General features: G+C 51.1%; 1 protein-coding gene and 1 long non-coding RNA gene across 2 annotated transcripts in view; one reads left to right on the top strand and one right to left on the bottom strand.

Moving 5' to 3' along the window:
- The first annotated feature begins 1,061 nt into the window (after positions 1–1,061).
- LOC139059524 (uncharacterized) lies at positions 1,062–8,888 on the top strand. The gene is made up of 3 exons (XR_011514194.1): positions 1,062–1,334; positions 8,182–8,335; positions 8,753–8,888. It is a non-coding gene; the product is annotated as an uncharacterized lncRNA (long non-coding RNA).
- A 6,334-nt stretch (positions 8,889–15,222) lies between these two features.
- LOC139054850 (uncharacterized) overlaps positions 15,223–24,394 on the bottom strand; it is a 34,355-nt gene continuing 25,183 nt past the window's right edge. Inside the window, exon 5 of the mRNA XM_070532510.1 lies at positions 15,223–16,741. Within this exon, the coding sequence (XP_070388611.1) occupies positions 16,492–16,741 (250 nt within the window). The 3' untranslated portion in view covers positions 15,223–16,491. The remainder of the gene's footprint in view (positions 16,742–24,394) is intronic.

Below are 24,394 nucleotides of genomic sequence, written 5' to 3'. Positions count from 1 at the left end.
GAGAACTGCGGATTACCGGCGGCCACGTGGTGCGCGGTCAGCTCAGGAATGTCGTACTCGGCCGCGCCACCAGGGACAAAGCAGAGTTCTACGAAGCCCTCTGACGTCGGCTCCGGCTCCGGACCTTTGCACCTGTGTGTGTGTGCGACACGAGTATGTGAGCCCGCCTCCTCCAAAAGGGCGGGTCATCTTCGGTGACGTCGAACGGTGACGTCGAACGATGACTGGACGAACGTTTCCGTTCGCTTGGAATCAAGTGCTTATAAGCAGCGTTTGCCGGCTGCTAGTGGGTGCTCGTTGTCATGCTAGAAATGTCCTAGTGAGCTGTGTGCTCGCAAGCTGTTTGCTGTGTGTGTCGTCTTGCGTGCTCCGTATGGGAGTCACGCTAGACAGGCGTGTATGTCTTATTCAGAATGTAAAAACTGCAATTAAATCCTGCTCGCCTACTCCTGTAGCACCAAGGTCCTCCCGACAACTACGACCGCTCCAATCCCAATATCGCATAATCATCGTCGACAAAGTGGTCTGCGCAAATGAAGCCATTTTCTAGGAGTCTTCATGGTGGGCGTGATGGTTGACAGGCGCGTATCCGATGTTTACGCACCTTCTCGTCTTTGCGAAACGTGCGACGGCGTATAACGACCGACGATGCTGTTACAACAGCCTTCGGCGCCGTAATGTCTGGGCATTTCCTTCCGCCGCGACGAATGCGTCAATACCGATCGATAACCGTGGGAACACTCGTGTAATGCTATGTTCAGACTACGTACGTAAGGCGCCGATTTTTCGTAACATGCGTAAGCGGAAGGCCAACAAGCGTAAGCGTCTAGTTCAGACTGCTAACGTAAAGGTACCAACGTGCGCAATTCTCGCAAAAATCGTGGGTGAGAGTGTTAAAGCGTCGGTAACATTTACGACTGTTATGTTACGACCGTTGCGACACAGCCAATGACCGATAAGCTTTCGGTTTTCAACAACCGGTGACGACACTTCCGTCCTCCCATCTGCAGAGAGCTCCGGGCGCCGGAGGTGCCGTTCCACCATTCCGTGCGCACGGTTAGGTTGGCTGTGTTGTTCGCACCGCCAACCGAAGTTCGTGAAAATTTGTGCAGTGTGCCTTGCGAGACTGTTTTCAGAGTTCATGTGGTTTGTTCGCTGTGCGTTTGTGTGCAGTGTAAGGGTGTGCAAAATGGACTCACTGGCGAGCGATGACTTGTTAATTGAAGAAGTACGTCAGCGACCCGAGCTTTTTGACCAGCGTCTGAAAGCGTACAGGGACAAACAACGTCAGCAAGACGCATGGGAGCAGGTATCCACAGTGCTGGGACAAAGCGGTAAGTAAAATTTAATGTAACATTTGTGGGCATGACAGTGACGTTAGGAGAACATTCGAAGTGTATAAAAACGAGCCACTTAGCTCGGTGACGGCGTCGTCCGGCTGCGATCTGCCGGGCTGCTCCGTGTCGCGTGCGTCAATTCGCTCAGCGGCGTGCTGTCTCCCTGGGCGCTTTTTTTATGCTAGTGAGTTTTCAACCGTATGACGTTTTGTAAACTTTGTGAAACGTTCTAAGTGAAGTGGTTAAGGCTTTATTCACAGAAGGCCGACGCGACACCGATTTTGGTCTGCCGACGGTAGTCGACGGCAGTTTACAGGACGGAAAATGCGTGGCCAACGGTTTAAAGGAAGGAAAATGCGGTCGCCAACAGTCGGCAGACCAAAATCGGTGTCGTGTCGGCCTAGTGTGAATCAGCCTTTAGGGAGAGTATTTACGACTACGATGGTTGTCTGGTCGCTGCAAGTGATTTTGGGATATGCTGTGAAGGCTACCCTGCACGAAACGCAGCGATAGACTCGCGAAAGCGCTTAATGAAGTGTGCATAATGCGATATGACTTTCAAAGCTGTCACGTAAATATTTAATTGACACTTTCACGCTGGGTGAAATCATGTTTTGGTCGTGTTTTAAGTATTTGAGATTTCGGATTACATTTCACGGATAATGCTTGCTCCCTTTCTTGGTAATCAAGATGCCACAAAACCCGGGCGCGTTGTGACAAGTGTCATACCGATCTTCACAACAAAGCGGAGCTAGTGGGCTGTATTGTTTTTCTACGTCTCGCCAGTATGTTTCAGTAGTTTTTTTTCTTTTCTTCAAATGGACAACCTTGAATTGTTATGTGCCGATGGAGTACCCACTGGTGAATATTGACAGGTGTATTTATATTTATCGGGCGACCAGCGCGGGACGCGCTTGCATGTATCCGAAATTTCTTGAAAGTTATCGATACTTCTACCCGGCTGTCTGTTGCCGAACCTTGTGTTATCTGATTTTATCGCGTAACGCGAATGGTGTTGAACTTTGTGGAAGGCACGCGGGTCCGAACGATTAGTCTGGAACATTCGACGACTGCTCTATAAAAGCCGACGCGCTTGACCCGCTGATCAGATTTTCGACGATCGCCGACCGTGTTCGCCGCTATCGTTGTGCTATAAGTGTAGCCTGTTTTGTGGGCACAGGTTCGCCCAATAAAAGTTAGTTTTGTCTATCACAGTATTGCTACTGTGTTCTTAACGTCACCACCACGTGACATCTGGTGGAGGTGCTTTTGGTCCATGTACCGGACGCCCCCGACAAGCCGTGATCCAAGCCCGGAACGCAAAGACAACACCAACGCAGTCCCGGACCATCGAGCAAGCCGCCGTCTTCAACAACTGCCCCCGGAGCACGGAGTTTTGCCTGAGACGACCAGAAAGATTGCCACCAAGTCCACCCCAATGGCAGCCCCGGCATCGCCCATCGTGCTACAGCAGCCCAGGGAGCCTCCGACGTTCCGTGGTTCAACTTTCGAGGACCCGGAAGGCTGGCTTGAGACGTACGAGAGAGTCGCTACATTTAACAACTGGAACAGCCACGACAAACTGCGATATGTCTTCTTCGCATTGGAAGACGCGGCCAGGACGTGGTTCGAGAACCGAGAAGCCACCCTAACGACCTGGGAACTTTTCCGAAGCGGCTTCCTGCAGACATTCCCAAGCGTCGTACGCCGAGAACGAGCCCAAGCGCTATTGGAAACCCGGGTGCAGCTACCTAATGAGACGACCGCGATCCGCACGGAAGAAATGAGCCGTCTCTTCCGCCAAGCCGACCCTGAAATGCCCGAGGAGAAGAAAGTCCGCCTGCTGATGCGTGGTGTGAAGGAGGAACTTTTTGCCGGAATGGTACGAAGCCCACCGAAGACCGTCGACGAGTTTCTTCCCGAGGCCACCAGCATTGAGAAGACACTCGAGATGCGAAACCGGCAATTCGACCGCCGCACGACCTCGACAAACTACGCCGGAGTTCAGTCACTGACCGCCGACGACCTACGCGAGACCATCCGAGCTGTCGTGCGGGAGGAGCTACAAAAGCTGTTCCCATCATCACAGCCTCAAGTGGCTTCGATTGCCGACGCCGTGCGTGAGGAGCTCCAACAACAACTTGGAGTAGCCCCTGAATCGCCGCAGCGTGAGCCACAAGCGATGACCTACGCCGCCGTCGCACGCCGTCAAGGACCCCCTCCGCGACCGCGCCAGGGCCCTGTCACGCCACAGTTTCGTCGTCCGCCGCCGCCGCCGCCAGCACGACCACCCGTCGCCCAGCGCACCTACGCGAGGAAGACGGACATCTGGCGTGCTCCTGACCACCACCTGCTCTGCTACCACTGCGGAGAAGCGGGTCACGTCTACCGACGATGTCCGTACCGGGAGATGGGACTGCGAGGTTTCGCCGTCAACGCGCCGCGTCCACAGCTTGGCGAGCGCCCACGTGACATCGCCGATTACCTCGCCGCTACTTAGTGGAGCCCTCGACGGCCGTCCCGTTCGCCATCACCAGGCCGCTACCTGTCGCCGCAGCGCCGACCATACACTGGCCCAGCCCGGGGCCGGTCAGCGAGCCCATATCCGGAAAACTAAAAGCAGCAACCGATGGAGGTGCGGTTGCTGTTCGTCGAACTGACGAAGATCCTCCGCCGCCGACGAAGACGCCGACGAAACGATCTCGACGACATAACAACGACACGCCGCCGTCCCGACGAAGTCAGGAAGGCAAGACTACACCGACGAACGACGACTTGACGACACGACGTTCCAACTTCAGTTCAACACGACGCAGCCGTGATCCGACGCCACGACCTAACTGCAACGCCAGACAAAGAACCACCGACCTCGACGTGCTTCTCGATGGCCACGCAGTCACTGCCTTAGTCGACACAGGGGCTGATTACTCCGTCATGAGTGGACACATCGCCGCCCAGTTGAAGAAAGTTAAGACTACGTGGGAAGGCCCTCAAATTCGAACCGCTGGAGGACACCTCATCACGCCGTCTGGAGTCTGCACGGCAAGAATTACCATTCATAACCGGACTTACCCTGCCACCTTCGTTATCCTCCAACAGTGTTCACGAGACGTGATTCTCGGCATGGACTTCCTGAACCAACACGGCGCAATCATCGACCTGAAGTCGAAGTCAATAACGCTGTCGGAAGATCAAGTGATACCGCCGGAGAGCCCTCGTAGTCACCACGCCTTGAGGGTGCTCGAAGATCAAGTGAGCATCCCGCCTCGCTCCAGCATTGTCATTTCGGTCGGCCCCGAAACACCTGTCGACGTAGAAGGCGTCATCGAAGGCGACTAACGTCTACTGCTCGACCGTGAAATTTGCGTCGCAAGAGGGATCGCTCGACTGCACGGAGGAAACACGAAGGTGTTGCTGACAAACTTCAGCCAGGAGTTCAAGCACATCAACAAGGGCACGACGATCGCATACATCGAGGAATTTCAGGAAACCAGCGATGCGTTTGTCCTCTCGGATTCTGTTGCATCTACCCCGACGACCGTAGTTCCCGAGCCAGACTTCGACATAAATCCAAGTCTCCCCGTGATTAAGAAGCAACAGCTCAGAAGTCTGCTTCGACGATACAAAGACTGCTTTTCGACGTCATCGAGGATTCGACAAACCCCAGTCGCAAAGCATCGCCTAATAACCGAAGAGTGCGCTCGACCACTCCGCCAGAGCCCTTACCGAGTTTCGACGCGAGAACGCCAAGCTATAAGACACCAAGTCGACGAAATGCTGCGCAACGACATCATCCAGCCGTCGAAAAGCCCGTGGGCGTCTCCAGTTGTTTTAGTGAAGAAAAAGGACGGATCCCTACGTTTCTGCGTCGATTATCGTCGATTGAACAAAATCACGAAGAAAGACGTATACCCCCTCCCACGGATAGACGACGCATTGGATCGGCTCTGCAATGCTAAATACTTCTCATCGATGGACCTCAAGTCTGGCTACTGGCAAATAGAGGTCGACGAAAGGGATCGCGAAAAGACCGCCTTCATCACCCCAGACGGCCTCTACGAGTTCAAGGTTATGCCATTCGGACTGTGTTCGGCGCCTGCAACGTTCCAGCGCGTCATGGACACAGTATTAGCAGGACTGAAGTGGCAGACCTGTCTCGTTTACTTGGATGACGTCGTCGTCTTCGCCGGGAATTTCGACGATCACATCAAGCGGCTTGCGACAGTACTACAAGCCATCAAGTCGTCAGGGCTTACTTTGAAGCCGGAAAAATGCCGCTTCGCTTACGATGAGCTTCTGTTCCTAGGCCACGTAATCAGCAAATCTGGTGTCCGTCCAGACCCGCAAAAGACAGCTGCAATCGCGCAGTTCCCGCAACCCATCAACAAGAAGGCAGTGCGTAGGTTCCTTGACATGTGTGCCTACTATAGGCGCTTTGTCAAGGACTTTTCACGCATCGCGGAGCCGCTAACACGTCTAACGAAATGTGATGTCGAGTTCAAGTGGGAAACACCGCAGGCCGACGCATTTGAAGAACTCAAACGACGCATGCAGTCGCCGCCTGTACTTGCGCACTTCGACGAGTACGCCGATACAGAAATCCATACTGACGCCAGTAGCCTAGGCCTCGGTGCCGTTCTAGTCCAGAGGAGAAACGGAGTCGAACAGGTGATAGCTTACGCTAGCCGGTCGCTGTCAAAAGCGGAAGGCAACTAGTCTACGACCGAAAAGGAATGCCTCGCCATCGTTTGGGCTACAGCTAAATTTCGCCCTTATCTTTATGGCAGGCCATTCAAAGTCGTCAGCGACCATCACGCGTTGTGTTGGCTAGCGAATATAAAGGATCCACATCCACAAGAATACGACATCACTGTCACCTACGAGTCCGGACGAAAACACTCCGATGCCGATTGCCTATCACGCGCCCCCATTGACCCGCCGCCGCAAGACGACGAGAATGACGACGCCTTCCTCGGAATGATAAGCGCGGAAGACTTCGCTGCACGGCAACGGGCAGACGCGGAGCTAAAAGGCCTCGTCGAATATTTGGAAGGGCACACCGACGTTGTCCCCAGGGCATTTAAGCGCGGATTATCTTCCTTCACGCTTCAAAACAATCTACTCGTGAAGAACTTCTCCCCAGTCCGCGCCTACTACCTTCTTGTTGTCCCGTCAGGACTTCGTCCAGAAGTATTGCACGCCCTACATGACGATCCGACCGCTGGACACCTAGGATTTTCCCGGACACTATCAAGGATACAAGAAAAGTATTATTGGCCGCACCTGACCGCCGACGTCGCCCGTTATGTCAGAACATGCCGAGACTGTCAGCGACGCAAGACACCGCCGACAAGGCCAGCCGGATTACTACAGCCAATCGAGCCTCCTTGCCGACCATTCCAGCAGATCGGGATGGACTTGTTGGGACCCTTTCCGACGTCAACAACCGGAAATAAGTGGATCGTCGTGGCGACGGACTACCTCACCCGCTTCGCTGAAACTAAAGCACTGCCGAAAGGTAGCGCAGCCGAAGTGGCGAAATTCTTTGTCGAAAACATCCTGCTGCGACATGTTGCCCCAGAATTCCTCATCACCGACAGAGGAACAGCCTTTACAGCGGAGCTCACCCAAGCGATTCTGAACTACAGTCAGACAAGGCACAGGAGGACAACGGCCTACCACCCGCAGACGAATGGTCTTACGGAGCGGCTGAATAAGACCCTCGCCGACATGCTAGCGATGTACGTGGACGTCGAACACAAGACGTGGGATGCCGTCCTGCCGTACGTAACATTCGCTTACAACACGGCGGTGCAAGAAACAACACAGATCACGCCGTTTAAGCTGGTTTACGGCAGGAATCCGACGACGACGCTCGACGCCATGCTGTCCCACGTCACTGACGGGGAAAATCTTGACGTCGCTAGCTATCTCCAGCGCGCCGAAGAAGCCCGACAGCTCGCCCGCCTGCGGATCAAGAACCAGCAGAGGACCGACAGCCGACACTACAACCTCCGACGACGCTTTGTCGAGTACCAGCCCGGTGACCGTGTTTGGGTTTGGACCCCTATACGCCGACGAGGACTGAGCGAGAAGCTTTTGCGTCGCTATTTTGGACCATACAGGATCATCCGACGTATTGGTGCACTGGACTACGAGGTCGTGCCAGACGGCATTTCGCTGTCACAGCGGCGCCGCTCACGACCTGAAATTGTCCATGTTGTGCGGCTCAAGCCGTACCACCAGCGTTGACGAACTTTGGGACTTCGCGTAACTGACCTTTGGACTTTATTTATTTTCGTTGTTTTGTTACTTATGTTTAATAAGTGTCCCTTTGTGTTTCGCTGTCTTTGTAGCATCGGGACGATGCTTTTTAAGAGGGGGGTATTGACACGTGTATGTATATTTATCGGGCGACCAGCGCGGGACGCGCTTGCATGTATCCGAAGTTTCTGGAAAGTTATCGATGCTTCTACCCGGCTGTCTGTTGTCGCCGAACCTTGTGTTATCTGATTTCATCGCGTAACGCGAATGGTGTAGAACTTTGTGGAAGGCACGCGGGTCCGAACGATTAGTCTGGAACATTCGACGACTGCTCTATAAAAGCCGACGCGCTTCACCCGCTGATCAGATTTTCGACGATCGCCGACCGTGTTCGCCGCTATCGTTGTGCTATAAGTGTAGCCTGTTTTGTGGGCACAGGTTCGCCCAATAAAAGTTAGTTTTGTCTATCACAGTATTGCTACTGTGTTCTTAACGTCACGACCACGTGACAATATATTCATTCGTTTTTAAGAAATCAGTAACAGAGTACTATGTATTTTTTCTCTTTTCATGCATGCAGTGCCTGACATTCAACACAGATGGCAGAGCCTCCGACAGAAGTTCCTTCGGCTGCGGAAGATATACGTGAAGTCTGGAAGCAGCTCTGACGCCGTAAAGGAGTGAGCCCTCTTTGACAACCTGACATTTCTCAACGACGCAATGCAGAGCAGAAGGTGCGCTACCTGAAGTTTGCATTTTTAATTGCTCATTGCCAGTCGGTGCGCTCAGCGCCCGCTATGCACTGCTCTATATGTGCATGCCCCGACCCTTCTCTAGTTTTCTCTGCCCCCCTTCTCTCTTGAATAGTATTCTATTTCAATTCGTGCTGTTCCTGTGCACACGTTTGTTTGGCACGCTGAAGTGGAAAAATTATTTTGAACAGCCTAAACATGTCGTTCCCCACTAACAGTTTAATGGAAAAAAGATGATCTCGTCCATTTCGACGCCATTTTAACTCATTGTTTATGTTTGAATAATTTTGAAATGCCTCACATCCAGAAAATTTGCACGTAATGCATAGCATCTTCCCCTCTTAACTGGACACCTAATGCTGGCGGTCACAGATGTTGCTCTCATTTCTTTTAACGCAGCACTGTGTCCAACATGGAAGGAGGACCCAGTCATGTGGCACCGGAAGTACGACATCCATGTACGTTGGCTCCAAGCAGTGATTCGAGCACGTCGGCAGAGGCACTGTTTCAGTCATTGTATATGGACAGCAGCGAAGACACCAGTCTAGTTGAAGACGTTCCCATTGCCCAGGCTACAGATGTCACAGAAGTCGGCGACACACTAGCTCCGTCAACCTCACTGTGCGACAATGACTTGGCTGAAGGTAATCGTCAAGGACCTTCTGAAAGCGGGGCCGGTTCAAGCCCGTGTGCCACTGCTTGCCCCACCCAACCTACAGGCAACAAAAAAGGACACTCCCAGAAGAGGAAGCAAGCCAATATTGATGAGCTAGTGGTCACGGCCTTAATAGAAAATAGGGAGCGGCTAAATGAACTGAAATCGTCATCGAACACCGATCAAGATGAACTTTTTTTGCTCAGCATGAAGCCACTTTTAGCCAGACTGCACGACCGCAAGAAAGAAATGACAAAGCTCCGAGTTCACAAGTTAATAATGGAAGCTGCTTTCCCATCTTCTGTGCCGGGAAGTGACAATGAAAGTATTTGAAAAAGACACAGGAAGTGCTCTAAACAAAGTATTTTATTGCCAGGGCATATCGCATAGAATTTGTGATATTTTTTTTATGCTGGAGCTCAGCTGTATTCTTCTACAAAATACACACTGCTTCTATCTTCTGTTGTTCTTTGGTTGTGAGCGAAATAAATAGTTGTTTCTCGAACAAATCAAAATAAATTATCATGCGTTCACGGTGAACGTAGAGAGCACTCATTCCTTCAAGTAAACTGCCATGGCACGGCGCCACGTCCATGGAAGTAGCTGGCAAAGCTGTCGCGCACGTCTGCTGCATTCCTCGAGTAGGTATTAGAACCTTGCCGGCACGCCTGGGGGAGTGGTGGGGTGGATTTCCTTCAGTCACCTGAAATAAGCTCTCCTGAGCTTCCATTGCTGTCTGCGAACTGCGGAGGACAGTAGCCACCAGCCTGTCTTCCCTCCTGCATTAGGAAATTGTGCAGGCAACAGCAGGCAGCTACTGTTAGGACGGCATTGTCTGGTAAGAGGCTCATTCGGTTCCTCAACACCCTCCAGCGCGCACACATAACGCCGAAAGCATTCTCAATGCACCTACGAGCTCTTGAGAGCCTGTAGTTGTAAATCCGTTTTGCACTGTTGGCCACATGCATGCCAGGGTATGGCTTCATCAGATTTGTCTTGAGAGGGAAGGCGTCATCGGCCACAATCACATAAGGGAGCACTGGGCCTCCATTTGGAAGTGCACAAGGGGCGGGCAAATTCTGGTGTCCATTATCTACAAACTTCCCCAGCTCTGACGCCGCGAATACACCACCATCACTTTCACGTCCGTAGCATCCTATATAAACAGAAGTGAACTTGTAACTGGCGTCACAGGACGCCATCAAGTTGACGCTAAAGCCTTGCTTATAATTGAAGTACAAGGTACCAGAGTTCGGAGGCGCATCTAAGTGAATATGTTTGCCGTCAATTGCTCCCGCGCAGTTCGGAAAGTTCCACTTCCAGCAAAATTCTTCGGCAATAGCCTTTATGCTTTGCTCATTTAGTGGTTTCAAAAATCTAGGCTGAAGAACGGTCCATACCGCCTGGCACACCTTCGGAACAAGTGTCGAAACTAGATTTTCCGACCCTGAAGCTGTAAGACAGAGACTGGTAGCTGTTTCCAGTGGCTAGGAACCTAAAAAGAGAGAAAGCATGTATGAAGGTCGAAAAAGCGGCAAGAAAGGCAAGCTTCACTATAAGTAAACAACACGGCCAAACCACTTAGCGAAACAGTGCTCTAGTGGCCACTGCAAATAGGAGTAGCGTGGGCCAAATTAGTGCGAATATATGTACGCCGTGTGCAACACAAGCTGCTTAAAACTATTAAAATTACTAAAGCTGCTCATAGTGTTATACGAATGCAATTATATGTAATCTCCCTTATTACTAAAATAAGCCATGCGCTCGCGGTTCTTTTCATTTCACTGGCAGCCTTGCATTTTGTCTAGGTATCCTGCCTGAACTCCCCTGGCTGAACCTTTGCTGCTATCAGGCATCAACGTGCTTACCTTATAGTTATTGCAAGACGCTCCGCCGAGGAAATCGATGGCCGCAGATGCGTGCTCCGAACCTCGATGAGTGGTCTCACTAGGTTTTCAAGGAAGCGGAACTGCTGGGGCGACATGCGCATGAAGTTATGAAACATCGCAGCGCCACCAACTCGGAGCTTGGCGAAAAGGTTGTGAAAATCGCCGTCCACTGCCCTGTCGAGAAATACTTGCCGCACCCAAACCCTTCTGCGTCGCCTTCGTCGTCTTCGGGCGATTGAATACATGACTACAAGTTTGTTTTGAGCCTGAATTTCTTCGAGCTCGGCCAGCGCTCAAATGTTGACAGGAGCCATAGTGGACCGCTGGTGACGTCGATTCTGCAGCTCTAAATTTGATTGGCCTCTTGTGAAAGCCGTAATTTACGCAGCAGTAAATGTGAACAAAGGTGCCGGCTTAACTGCCGGAACGTTTTTTACAGCCGTTACGTTCGATATGCCGAAAGAGCTGTTACGTGCGTTACGACCGTAGTGTGAACATAGCATAAGACGCACCACCTGCGTGGAGCGCCAAGAGGGATAATGTTTCAGACGGACCACGTGCGAACATCGCCGATGGCGATAAGCAAACGCTGCAGGGGACTGACACTCGGGAAAGAGTGCGACGGCTGTGGCTGACCTAGGCCACGCACGCGCGAAAGGGGGAGGGGGGCTCATGACGTCAAACTTCAGCTTCTACCGGCGGCCGCTTGGAGACAAGGTGCAACAGAAAATCGCAAAAAAAAGACGTATCTCCTTCTTTTTTTCGAAGCAGTTTGTTGCATTCGTCATTTTCAGCAGTTCAATTTTTGTTATGACGCAAAATACCAGCCACCAACTTTTGTGTCCGTATCTCTTTAAAGCGATTCAAGAAGGGCCCGAGGCAGGTGTATCGAAAGCGTGAGAACGCACGAACGAATTCGCAACGAATATGACGGATCGCCTTCCATCCGCATGCGAAGCAGCCAGGCTCCGCTAAGCGTATACCATAGGTAGGAAGCTTGAATGTGAGTCGCACACTCTCCATGCCATACGAACGAGCAGTCGACGTCTGCGGCGCATACAAGAGGGAGCCTGTGGCGCCATGCACAAAGACAATTCATTCGCAGCGCAGCGAAGGCTAGGGCGCGCGTGGGCCAATCAGAGGAGCTAAAGCGTCAATCCGCGGCATATCAATCCGCGCCTGTGCCAAGCTACTGCCCCTTTCACGCATAAGAAAGGAACGTATTACAGCCAGTTATTTAGATGGTTAGAAAACAGACAATCATATATGCGCTTGCCTTTATCTAAAGCATTGCCTAGTCCCGTGCCGTGTAAGTGGCAACGCGGCGAACTTGTTCCCCTCGGGATAAAATGCGGGGGCGAGACATTGAACTTAGACAAAGTTGATCGAGGAACCTTGCTATTGACATTCGCTAGTTATTTACGTACCCAAAGAAGTCACTGAATCAGTCACTCAGGCTCCAAGAAGAAAAAAAAAAGAAAGCTCGCTACACTTAGCGTATTTCTCGCCAACTGATTGATACTGCTGTCCAAGTGTGCCGTAAGGGTTCGTGAACGAAGCCGGCGCTTGCTCAAAAGTGACGAGAGGAAGGAAGTGACGAGAGGACGACACGCTTCCTTTCCGTGTCCGCGTCTTAGATGCGCTTCGACTTAACTCAAATAAGAACGTTAACCAACTAGCCCAACTCGCCGTGGTATTGCGAGAAATATGGCCTCTCGAGAAAACTGAATTTTTGAGGGGTGTTATATATTGGGCCTGGATTGGACCTGGATCAGGAAGAATTGGCGATGAGAGTTTATGGAAAATACCTTAGTAACTTGCGCTTCGCTGATGACATTGCCTGGCTTAGTAACTCACGGGACCAATTGCAATGCATGCTCACTGACCTGGAGAGGCAAAGCAGAAGAGTGGGTCTAAAAATTAATCTCCAGAAAACTAAAGTAATGTTTAACAGTCTCGGAAGAGAACAGCAATTTACAATAGGTAGCGAGGTACTGGAAGGGCAGGTAGTGACGGCGGATCCGGATTATGAGACGGAAATAATCAGAAGAATTAGAATGTGCTGGGGTGCGTTTGGCAGGCATTCACAGATCATGAACAGCAGGTTGCCATTATCCCTCAAGAGAAAAGTGCATAATAGCTGTGTCTTACCAGTACTCACCTACCGGGCAGAAGCCTGGAGGCTTACGAAAAGGGTTCTACTTAAATTGAGGACGACGCAACGAGCTATGGAAAGAAGATTGATGGGTGTAACGTTCAGAGATAAGAAAAGAGCAGATTGGGTGAGGGAACAAACGCGAGTTAATGACATCTTAGTTGAAATCAAGAAAAATAAATGGGCATGGGCAGGACATGTAATGTGGAGGTGGAGGAAAGAAAACCGATGGTCATTAAGGGTTACGGACTGGGTTCCAAGGGAAGGGAAGCGTAGCTGGTGGCGGCAGAAAGTTAGGAGGGCGGATGAGATTAAGAAGTTTGCAGGGACGACATGGCCACAATTAGTACATGACCAGGGTTGTTGGAGAAGTATGGGAGAGTCTTTTGCCCTATAGTGGGCGTAACCAGGCTGATGATGATGATATAGTGGGCGGCAATTCTCTGCAATCCATTTTAGTGAAATGAAGCTCACTTCTTCAATGTCGGTTCTTGTAGCTGGGTGCTTTAAAGAGCCCGTATGCGCGTGGGAAGGTGTGCACGCTGCAAATAATGTTTGGTCATTTTCGAAATCGTGTGGTGCTCAAAAGTGATCAAATAAAATGCCCGAGGTTCAGCTTGAGCGAGTCCAGCCTCTAAAAGACGATATAGTAATATCGGCGAGTGCACTTCTCCAGGCAGTTCATCTGACCTAAGCTGATGAATGAGGGTTCAGCGTACGAACTGTTGCTGCCATTCCTGTTGGCTTTCGTTTCTCACGCAATCCGGGCTTTCAGAAGAGCACCTTCTAGCACCAGGGTGTCGGTCATGTGGGTCAGCTTAGGGTACGGTGAAAAATAGTAGGCCATTTTAGAATAGGGGCCCCGAGATATAGGGAGACACTAACTATTAGTATCTCGCCACAGCGCGGGCGCCCAACCCAAACGGTATCTTTGGGTATTCGCACACCCATAATGCTACATTTCAGCAATAACGTGGGTGCCCCGAAACGTCCCAAACCCGCTTTGCATCGTCAATCTCAATGGTTACGAAAAGTAAAACTGAAAATAAAGAACTCTCAGGTATACCTTTCATGTTGTAAAACATTATTGGCTGCGCTATTTCGTGTTTTTTTTTACAGCGAAGCTGTTAGCCTCTACTTCGTTGGGATTTGTCGTAGCGCACTGACCAAAAAAATGGCAGCTGCAAAAGGGGCTTGTGTTTTAGTATCCGCGTAGCAGAATTACCTATGTTGCGTATTCGAATTGCAATCCGATTTTGTTATGTCTGCAGGCTGTGTGTAAGCCCGTTCTTTACGAATTTTCTCACTTTCTCACGCATTTTACGCTGAGAAATTCAAGCAGTTCAATCACGCACATGCTCAGGCGGAGGGCCTACAAGAATGAGCACGTGTGCTGCACTTCCACGCACGTGCGTGCGGGCGTGACGTACGTAGCTCGTGGCGCTGGATCTTGTGCAACGTAATCCTACGTCCGCGCCAGCTTCGCTGTACATGCACTTTCACAGGGCGAAACAAAGGCGGGCTTTCTTTTTTATTTTGCCTTATGTTTTCATTTTCCTTCCGCGTGCAGGAAGTAAAAATGCGGTTCCACGTGTGCGACGCTTGCAACTTCCGGGCGGGACAGACCGCTAACGCGAAGCGGTCACTTGTTGGAGAACCGCAAACTCTAGACCGCTATCCTAAACCCCCATAGTAAGTATCTTATGCCGTTGGTCAGCACAAACTAGGTGTGTGGAAAATTCTGCTTGAGGAATTTCGCCTTCCATCTCACATTCGGAAATATCGTGATTCCGTCGAGGAAATGCCGATTTAGCTCCACGAGAATAGCGTGACCCTGCCCAGCCCATTTTGCTATATTCTTCCGACATTTTCTTTATTTAAAAAATAGAAAAAGAATGCAGGCTTTAAATGACTTTTGAATGCTGAGCATGCATCATGCAATTTAGGTGTGGTCGCCGAAGTTGAGCAGTATTGAGCTCAGTCAAGGTTGGAGACGGACGGTCTTGGGGACGTTTGCTCTATTATCGTTTACGTCAAAGTCCTCGGACGCCGTAATCCTTTACCTCTGGATGAATATTGCGATGTGCTAGCAAAATATGATGTACAGTCTCTTCGCGCTTTCTACACGCTACGCGCGAATAATACGAAGACGCAGCTTATAGCATGAACCTTTTATTTGCAGGAATGTCGATGACAAATAACAGCATAAATAATGCAGAACATCTCTGTCATAGCTATGTACAGACGGTACAGTGATCAGCAAGAAACGCGGTACACAGTTGTCGCCGAATAAATGACTTGTCACCGTTAACGTGTCGAATAAGTAGTCTCAGACCAGGAAAAGCTTGTGCAACGAATTTGTGCACTCGGAAATTTTGCACGGTTCGAGAACAGACCCTGCCCTTGAGTGCTTCTCGCCATGGGTGCACATGGTCAAAAAGTTGTGTGGTTGCTAACTGGTGACCGCATCACGTCATGTAGTTAAAGTATGTGCAGTTTTACAGCGAATTTATTAGTGCGACCAGATGCGGGAAGAAAACATTCGCCCAAGGACATCCATAATCTATACATAAACATTCTGCCCGCTCGACATACCGGTCGAAATAAGTTTGAAAGAACATTCGCATTGGGCTAAAAGATTTCTGGGAGTCATTGCACGTGTTTAAGTACACTCTAAAACAAATGTACAACCTATGGGTCATATCCTACCACACAACGATAATCGTCATCTGTCTTGCTTGTGTTTCCTTTCTTGAAAACGCTGCGCTTATACTTTCCTGTCGATAAAGCTCTGCCATGGTGATAGTACGCATGCCGTTCGTGATTTGGAAGTACCGGGCTCGCAGCGTGAATGAAAGGAAATGCGGACAAGACAGATGAAGATTATCGATGTGTGGCAAGATACAACCCAAAAGGTGTAATTTTGTTTAGGTATGTAGAGGTATGGGCGTTAGCATAGGTGGACGAGTAATAAGGGGACGCGTTGTGGGGAAACTACCGAATATTAATTAAGCTCTGGAGATCCGTGGAGTGTTGGACACCACACCGCTTGAAAACCACTCTGCGTATAAAACGAGTACTTTCCAGGAATTAAATTTTGTGAGGGGCAAGCTCGGGGAAAAACTTCGACGCTGTATGTACATTGTGGAGCGAAGTAGGATAGTTTCCACAACGCTATTCCTGCCTTCAGCAGTAAATTAGGTTTTACATTTGTTGCTGAAGGCTAACGGTTAAGCTTTTCTCCTTGAAACATTGCACGCGTCTATACAGGGCGTCCCAGCATACGTGTTCCGCACGTCCTCGAGTAGGAGCTGGCACAGCATGCTCAGACGTGTATGTATGTCATACAAACATTAAACTACGGCTTCGCAAATGTACGCGACTTTGGCCCTATCTAGCGTCCTAGCTCCCAGGCTAGTCATTGTTCACGGTGTGCACTCTAGTTACGCCTCGTGAAAGCCACAGCCAGGACGACAGTCAGCATGGCAGCAGAGCTCGAGCCGGCTTGCGTGGCCACGTTGCCTCTTCCACTGCCGTCGCCGCGCGTTCCAAGCGCCGGGTATCCAGGCACCGCGCGTTCCAGGAAACTCGCGATAAATTTTTCAACTGGCTCCATGTCGACCTGAGCGCACTCCGTGCTGTTAGTCCGGGCACCGTCGACGCACTTGCGCAATCCCACCTTCAGCACCCTGAGGGGGAAAGCAAAGGTCGACATTATTTCCCTGTGACTGCCGCAAATCGCGTGAATTACGGCTCCTGGAATCATGAGAAGTTGACGCTGCTTTCCACCTGATCTATTGTGCACATGTTGCTTGTAAGGTGCATAAATTATCAGAGCTGAACGTCCTGAAGTGCCTCTTTACCCCAAAGGTTGATTGAGTGGAATGAGAAAGGGAAGGCAGGAAGCACAGGCAGGGAGCTTAAGTATAGTACACGTGGGGAGGGACATGGGGTAGTCAAAGAGAGAGAGAGAGAGAAGACACAAGCCTTGATCACAGTTTCACATGCACTAAGCCAGGTGTAGCGTATCCAAAGTCGGGCACTCAAGTCTGTAGCCTACAGAAGAGCGGTGAGGCCAGGCTCCCAAGACCTTTGTTTCTGCTAATGGCCGATCGTCCACTCTAATAAAGGCACATTAGAGAGTCTGGCGTTGTTTATCGAAGCGAGGCCAGGTGGCACAGAAGGTGATCGATGACCTCTTCACACGTTAACTTAGCACACATGAATGAGTCAGCCATTCCTATGTCATAGTTGTGTGAGTTAGTGAAAGGTACTCTTACCCGCAGTCGACACAGCAGTGCTGAGCGACGTTATGAAATATTTGTTGGGAACTGCAGTTTTAGTACTGGGTGGGGGCTGTATAGTCGACGGTTGGAGTTCTGCAGATAATTCCGGTGACTAAGCGTGATGGTATGCGCGAGATGGCGGAGCTCGCGTGCCGCGTCCACCCTTGATAACGGTAAAAAGAGGGTCGCGTCTCAAGTCTGGGCATGTACGGCAGAATCATCGGCAAGGTGGTTAGTTAGCAACGATGCCACAATGTCCCGGCAGCCTCTGAAAATTTATATCACGTGCTCGTTCAGGGAGACAATGGCAAATTTCGTTGATTTTGAACACCAGTCGGTCGTAATATCCGGGTCGTTAACTCTGCACGCTTTGGAGGGCTTGCTTGAGTGCATGTCTGCGCATCAATTTTGTCATCCCGCGGCTATGCCGTGTGCGTATAAAATGTGAGTATTCACCTCACCTCACCTCTCCCATCTCGCGCTTCATGGCTAAGAAGATGGAAGACACAATCTGACTCCGCGAAATTCATTAAATTTTCTAGAGCTCAATAAACGTTTTTTCTCCTCCTCCTCCTCCTCATCAGAATGCGCCTGACACGGGCGCGATGATGTCGCGCCACGTTGTGCCCTGTTGCGCAACGTGACAGCTCTTCCGCCGTATCTGAATTACGTAAGACGAAAGCATTGCTGTCATCTAAGCAGATTCCCCGCTAGACCTGGCTGATTTTTTGCCTTAACGGCGGCATGGTGAGCTCTCGGCGGTGCAGAAACATCTCTTACAGATTTTTACCGGGTTTCAAATCCTTGGAGACTACCAAAAATTCCTAGTGCACGAAATGCAAGGGCGATGGGCGCCATATTACAGGCGTGCGATATTAGCTAGTTTTCGTCAGAGTAGCTTAGGACAGAGAAAGCTGAAGTTTCTGAAGCTAGAGCCTCATATAAAACAAGATCTCCTGCAGCTTCGAAGAAGACGAAGAAGCCGACTAGTGCGGATGCGATGATTTCGGCTTCTGGTTTTTTCAATGATTTCGATTGGTTTCCTTCCTCGAAACCGAGTAAATTATGCGTTAATCGACGAAGCAAGTTGTGAGGACTTCACCGGTACCGGACGGTTCACGGTGGGTGACTTTTTCGACGTTTTACGAGTGTGTGAAGTTCCGACTGCGCCGCGGCACAGCCAACGCTAGCGCGGTAGCAGGGTAGGCCTGGGCCTAGCCCTGCGACCACGGGCCAAGATGGAGCGCAGGATGGAGATCGTGGAGGGAGAAGACATCTCTCAAGAAGAAGCAAGCAGGCATGGCTGGATGACGGCGTATGGCCGCAAGAACGGCAAGGGGATGAGATCGGCGACTACTCCCCGCGAAGGCAACCCAAGACGTGGCGAGCGAAAGGACGGAGGCCGCACTGCCGCCCCACGGAGAGCGTACCAGCGCATCGTCGCCACTTCAAGGCTCCCTCGACTGCCGAGGGACACATATCGCATCATCGTCAGGCCATGGGACGGCCTGAACGTCACCAAGGTTAGCCAAATACGTTTCGAGCAAGCCGTAGCCATGACGGCGGCCCTGGCTCCGACCGATATTGAAGAGGACACCATTTGCCCCAACGGTACCCAAAACATCTATGTGGTGTGTACTCCGTACGAGAAAAATGCGTGCGCCTACGTAAATGCACAGCAAGTCCGACTAGGCGAAAGCACGTACCGGATCTCTGTGTACCCGGCTCCCCCCGACGACACATGTAAAAGAGTAAGACGGGGTGTCGACGTGGATGTCAACGAGGCTCAACCTCAACTCCGAGCAAGAATCGTGAACCACCGCAACCCAGGAGCCATCGAGGCCAAAAGAATCAAGAACTGTGGTAGTATTGTTTAAGGGTAAGAAGGTGCCCAGTTATGTGTCTTGCGGCGCGAGCATGTTTCGCTGCACGCTATACAGGAGACACACGGAGGTTTGTTACGGCTGCGGAGGTTTAGGACATCGTTCCGACGTTTGCCCTAATCCAAACGGCAAGTGGTGCCGCACGTGCGGACAGAAATCACCAGCGGGTGATCATGAGTGCATTCCAAAGTGTTCGCTATGCGAAGGTCCACATCCCACTGCGGACAGAGTATGCAAACACAGGTTTCACGTCCCCTACATCGTCAGAAGGAGAAGACGCCAACGTCACCGGCATGCCGAGATGACGCAGTTGGCCCGAGGAATGCAGTCACTCGACTCCAGCGTATGTACCAGCGTCGCCAGCACCCTCGGAAGGGGTCGCTCCAGGACGCCATCTACGCGGCGGCGCGACGCCAAGCGGAGCCGCTCCCGTTCCAGAGGGCGCTCGGAGTCTCGAACGCGATTTCAGGAGGAGCTCACCTGGGCGGATCGAGTGGCGAAGACGCCCAAATCCAGAAAGGTAACGCGGTCGGTATCGCCAGAGCATAGTGCAGAGCGGGAAATTCAACTACTACGTCAGGAGATTGCTAGTCTGAAAGAAGAGCTATGCAAGCAGAAAGTTGCGCAGGCCATTCAAAGCAGGGTCGAGGATGCGAAAGCGGCGGATAATGCCGTGCAGAAAAGCACGCAGGAACCCAAAGTCGAGGTCAGCAAAGCCAAACGTAAGGCCCCCCCCCCCCCCTCCACTTGAGGACGACTCGGAGATGAGCGAGTCGGAGATGGCCGGTGCGGAAAGCTCGCAGAACAAAATGCTCCAAGAGTTACTTAGGATTTCCAAAGAAAATCAGGCAAGCATTAACCAGCTCGCTCAGCGCATGGGAGCACTTGAAAGTAAAGTAGGAGCTATAGAGAATAAAGTAGTAGCAGTTCAAAACAAGATGGCGATAAAGGCAAATTCAAAGGTTCGTAGGCAAGCTGCAGCTAATGACGGTACTGGGAGGGCCCCGAAGGGTCATCAAAATCTAAACTAGCAAAATGGCGGGCACTCAAAAGGATCTAGTAATTTGGCAGTGGAATTGTGCTAGCTTTCAAAGGCGCAAGACTTCGCTGCAACAGTACATTACAGCTGAGGCCAAAAGGCCGCAAGTAATCTTGCTACAGGAGACACTGTGTGTTACACCCACCCTCACAGGCTACAAATCGGTGGCGGCAAGGGGGGAGTCCAAGGGAGGTATAGCTACGCTAGTGAGCAAAAAGCTCGCATACGTTGAACATGACATTCAGCCAGGTCACGGCAGAATGGAGGCGCTTCTGGTTGAGGTTATCCCCAACAGCTGGCTTAAACAAAGCGTGTTCATCCTCAATGTTTACAGCCCACCATCCGATCAGAGACAGTATTTCCACTCCCTGTTTATGAAGGCGGCATCGCTCGCTAGAGAGTCACCGTTAGTAATCGCGGGAGACTTCAACGCCCCACACAACGCATGGGGGTACATCAGGCAGACAGCTAAGGGCACGAATCTAGCGCGGGCCGTCGATGACCTAGTGCTAACAGTCATCACCGATTCCCGTTTCCCCACGAGACTGGGCACGTCGGTGGCTAGAGACACAACCCCCGATCTTGCCCTTATCAGAAATGTAGAGCAAACAACACGGGATAACAAGCAAGAAAACCTGGGCAGCGATCACTTCATCATTCAGATCAGAGCCCCCAGGCCAGGGAATTTAAAGTGACGGACTGGGATGCTTTCCGTAAGCTCAGAAAGGAGGACACTGGCGAATACGCCAGCTTCAGCGAACTCGTCGAGACACTCAAAGCAGACGTTGAAAAGGCTACAAAAACTATTCAAACCGAGCTCGAGGTTTCCAGGATGGACCCGCACCTCGCACATCTCTTGGAAGCTAAAGCCTCTATTTTGAGGCGATGGAAAACACAAAGGCTTAACCGGAGGTTGCGAAAGAGGGTAGCCGCACTTAACAGGGACATTGAACAGTACTGCACCGAGTTACCTAGGCTACAATGGGATGAAATCTGTTCAGCAGTCGATCGGCGCATGCGCGCAGGCGGAAACTGGAATCTCCTTAAGCACATGCTAGATGACACGCAAACCAAAAGCAATCAAAAGCAGACATTGTTCCGCCTCATTCACAGGTACAAACAAGAAGGAGGAACCGAACAAATGCTCTTAGACGAGGTAGCCGATAGATATCTCCCGCTAGGCGCAGCACACTCAGAGGAGTATCCCAACATCGAATGTGACACGGTAAAGCAGCTCGATGACCCCTTCACGGAGTCCGATATCAGAGCAGTAGTTCACAACTTAAATAGCAGGTCGGCCTCAGGTCCGGAGGGCATCTCAAACAGACTGCTAAGGAACCTGAATGATAGATCAATTCAGCGGCTAACGAAAGAGGTCAACAAAACTTGGGAGAATGGGTGCGTCCCGGACGAGTGGAAAGCGGCCTCCGTTGTGCTTATCCCGAAACCGGGTAAGCCCCTAAACCTTGACAACCTAAGGCCAATATCGCTAACCTCTTGCGTAGGCAAGGTAGCGGAGCACGCGATCCTGCACAGGATATCCGATTACATAGAACGCAACGCACTGTTCCCGCACAGCATGGTCGGCTTCAGGCCCGGCCTTTCCACACAGGATGTAATGCTACTCCTTAAGAAGCACATTTTCGATAACAGCATTAGGGATGTTAGGGGCATCTTAGCCCTTGATCTGACCAAGGCCTTTGACACTGTATCTCATCGATTTGCCCTGCAGGCCACGGCCAGCCTTGGTCTGGGAGCAAGGTTTCAGGCTTTTGTTAGATCATTCCTCATGAACAGAACAGCCACCATCAAGATCGCACAACTCAAGTCAGATGAGTTCGCACTAGGGGCCAGAGGCACTACTCAAGGAGCAGTCATCTCCCCCTTACTGTTCAACATAGTCATGAAGGGCTTGTCAGAAAGGCTCAGATCCCTTCCTAATATAAGCCACTCGCTATGCGCAGACGACATCACGATTTGGTGCCCGGGAGGATCACTCGCAGAGGTAGAGCACTAGCCCTAGAAGCCCTGGACGCAACGGAGTCCTACCTGGAAGACACAGGCCTCCAACTATCCCCAAACAAATCTGAATTGTTACTTTACAGGCCGGCCAGGCAAGGTGTTCGGGGGCTCACTCCCCTAAACCACCTTCCCATATCCGTCCTTGCAAGAAACGGGCAGCCCATTCCTCAAGTCCAATCTATCCGAATCCTAGGATTACTGATTGACGTGCGTGGATGTAACGCCAAAACGCTCACGCGCATCACGGCGAAAATCGAGAGCATGCTGAGACTAGTTGCTAGATATCCGGACGAAAGAAGGGACTAGGTGAAGGCACCCTCCTCAGGATCCATCACGCTTTCCTAATGAGCCACATAAACTACGTAGCCTCGGCCCTTAACTGGACCAAAACCGAAAAGAATAAGCTTAACATTCTCATGCGCAAGAGCATAAAAAAAAGGTACTGGGGTTACCAGTAACCACTTGCTCGGACAGGTTAAGCAAACTCGGTATGCACAACGACATTGATGAAGTGATCGAAGCGCAGGTCACCGCTCACGTAGTCAGGCTCTCGTCAACCAGGGCAGGGAGATGCATCCTAGACGAGGCCTGCATGGTTCCAAGAATACTCAATGAGCGGAAAATCACCTTATCCAAGAAGGCACGGGCCACTTTTGTGGTCAGCCCATTCCCTCGGAATATGCACCCGCAATACAATGTAGGGAGGCCAAAAGCCCGAGCACGGGCGATTTTACAGAAGGCCAGCGAGAATCAAGATTCGACTGTCTTTGTCGACGCGGCTCAGTACGGCAACTCTAGCACGTTCGCGTTGGCAATCATTGACGGCAAAGGGGAATTACGCTCCTCGGCGTCGGTTAAGTTTGCTTCAAGTGGAGTCGCGGAACAGGTCGCCATAGCCCTGGCCATGACCGACCCCTCGCGCACCAATGTTTTCACCGACTCACGAGCGGCCATCAAAGCTTTCGAATCGGGTAACCAAGCCCACGAGGCTGCCTTTATTCTGGAAAAGAGAACAAACCCTGGCACTCATTTCATCTCTTGGTTTCTCGCCCATATGGGTGAGGACGTTCATCAGAACATACCTAACCTCAACGAGCTTGCCCATGACCGTGGGCGAGATCTAACGCGCCGCGGCGGCATGGAGGCCTTATGGGGACAGGATGAAATCCAGCAGAACGATCCGCTCCTTACTTTTCACGAGATAACATCTCACTAGCGGCTTAGCAGAAGGGCCAATCCTCTTCCTCACCCGAAGTTAGACAGGTCTCAGTCAGTTTTACTTAGAATGCTCCAGACGGGCTCATTCCCTTCGCTGGGCTTTCTCAGCCGTGTCTACACAGACGTCGATTCGAGCTGTCCGGACTGTAATGAGATCTATTGTTCGTTAGCGCACATGCTCTGGCAATGCCCCGCGTTACCTAACGGCCCTCTCTCCAGTGAAGCCGACTGGGAAGAGGCACTCCGGAGGCCATCGCTCCAGACACAACTAGAGGCAATCCAGAGGGCCCGAGAAAGGGCGGAACATCACGGTATTCCTGCCCCGACTTGGACGCGGCCAGCGGCTTCCGCGGGTCCCCGATAGGGGCCTCCGCTAAAGCTCCTCAGGATCAAATAAAGTTCATTGTCTCTATGTCTGTCCTGCAGCTTGTGGTCCTTGCGTCGGAATGTTATATCCATTTGCACATCACAGGGGTCGAATTGGCGAAAAAGTAATTCTGGGACACATCTCTGCTCCTTGGCCAGGCACCCCAGCTTATATGAATGGACTTTGTGCATTTACTTTGGCGGCAACGTCTCGTACTCTCAGTAGGGGACGCTGGTAAAATTTGTGCACATAGCGCGCAAACCGAGTACCACTTGCATCGTGAGGTCGAAAATGTAATGAAATGGTGAAAATTCACGAAAGGCTGAATAAAGGGTACCCTCTGTCTCCATGGTTTTTCACGCTTTATGTTGAGGGCATCAAGAGACGACTGGAAAGGAGTGAATAAAAGTTTGCTTTCTACAACATGCGTAATGGACAAATAATGCAACAGAAGGTCCCCGGACTGACGTATGCGGACGGCATAGTGATACTAGCGGAGAGCGCAACCGATGTACAGATATTTACGA

The sequence above is a fragment of the Dermacentor albipictus genome, chromosome 1 (genome assembly GCF_038994185.2).
Source record: "Dermacentor albipictus isolate Rhodes 1998 colony chromosome 1, USDA_Dalb.pri_finalv2, whole genome shotgun sequence".
Classification (NCBI taxonomy): Eukaryota; Metazoa; Arthropoda; class Arachnida; order Ixodida; family Ixodidae; genus Dermacentor; species Dermacentor albipictus.
This window is presented reverse-complemented; position numbering and strand designations above follow the sequence as displayed.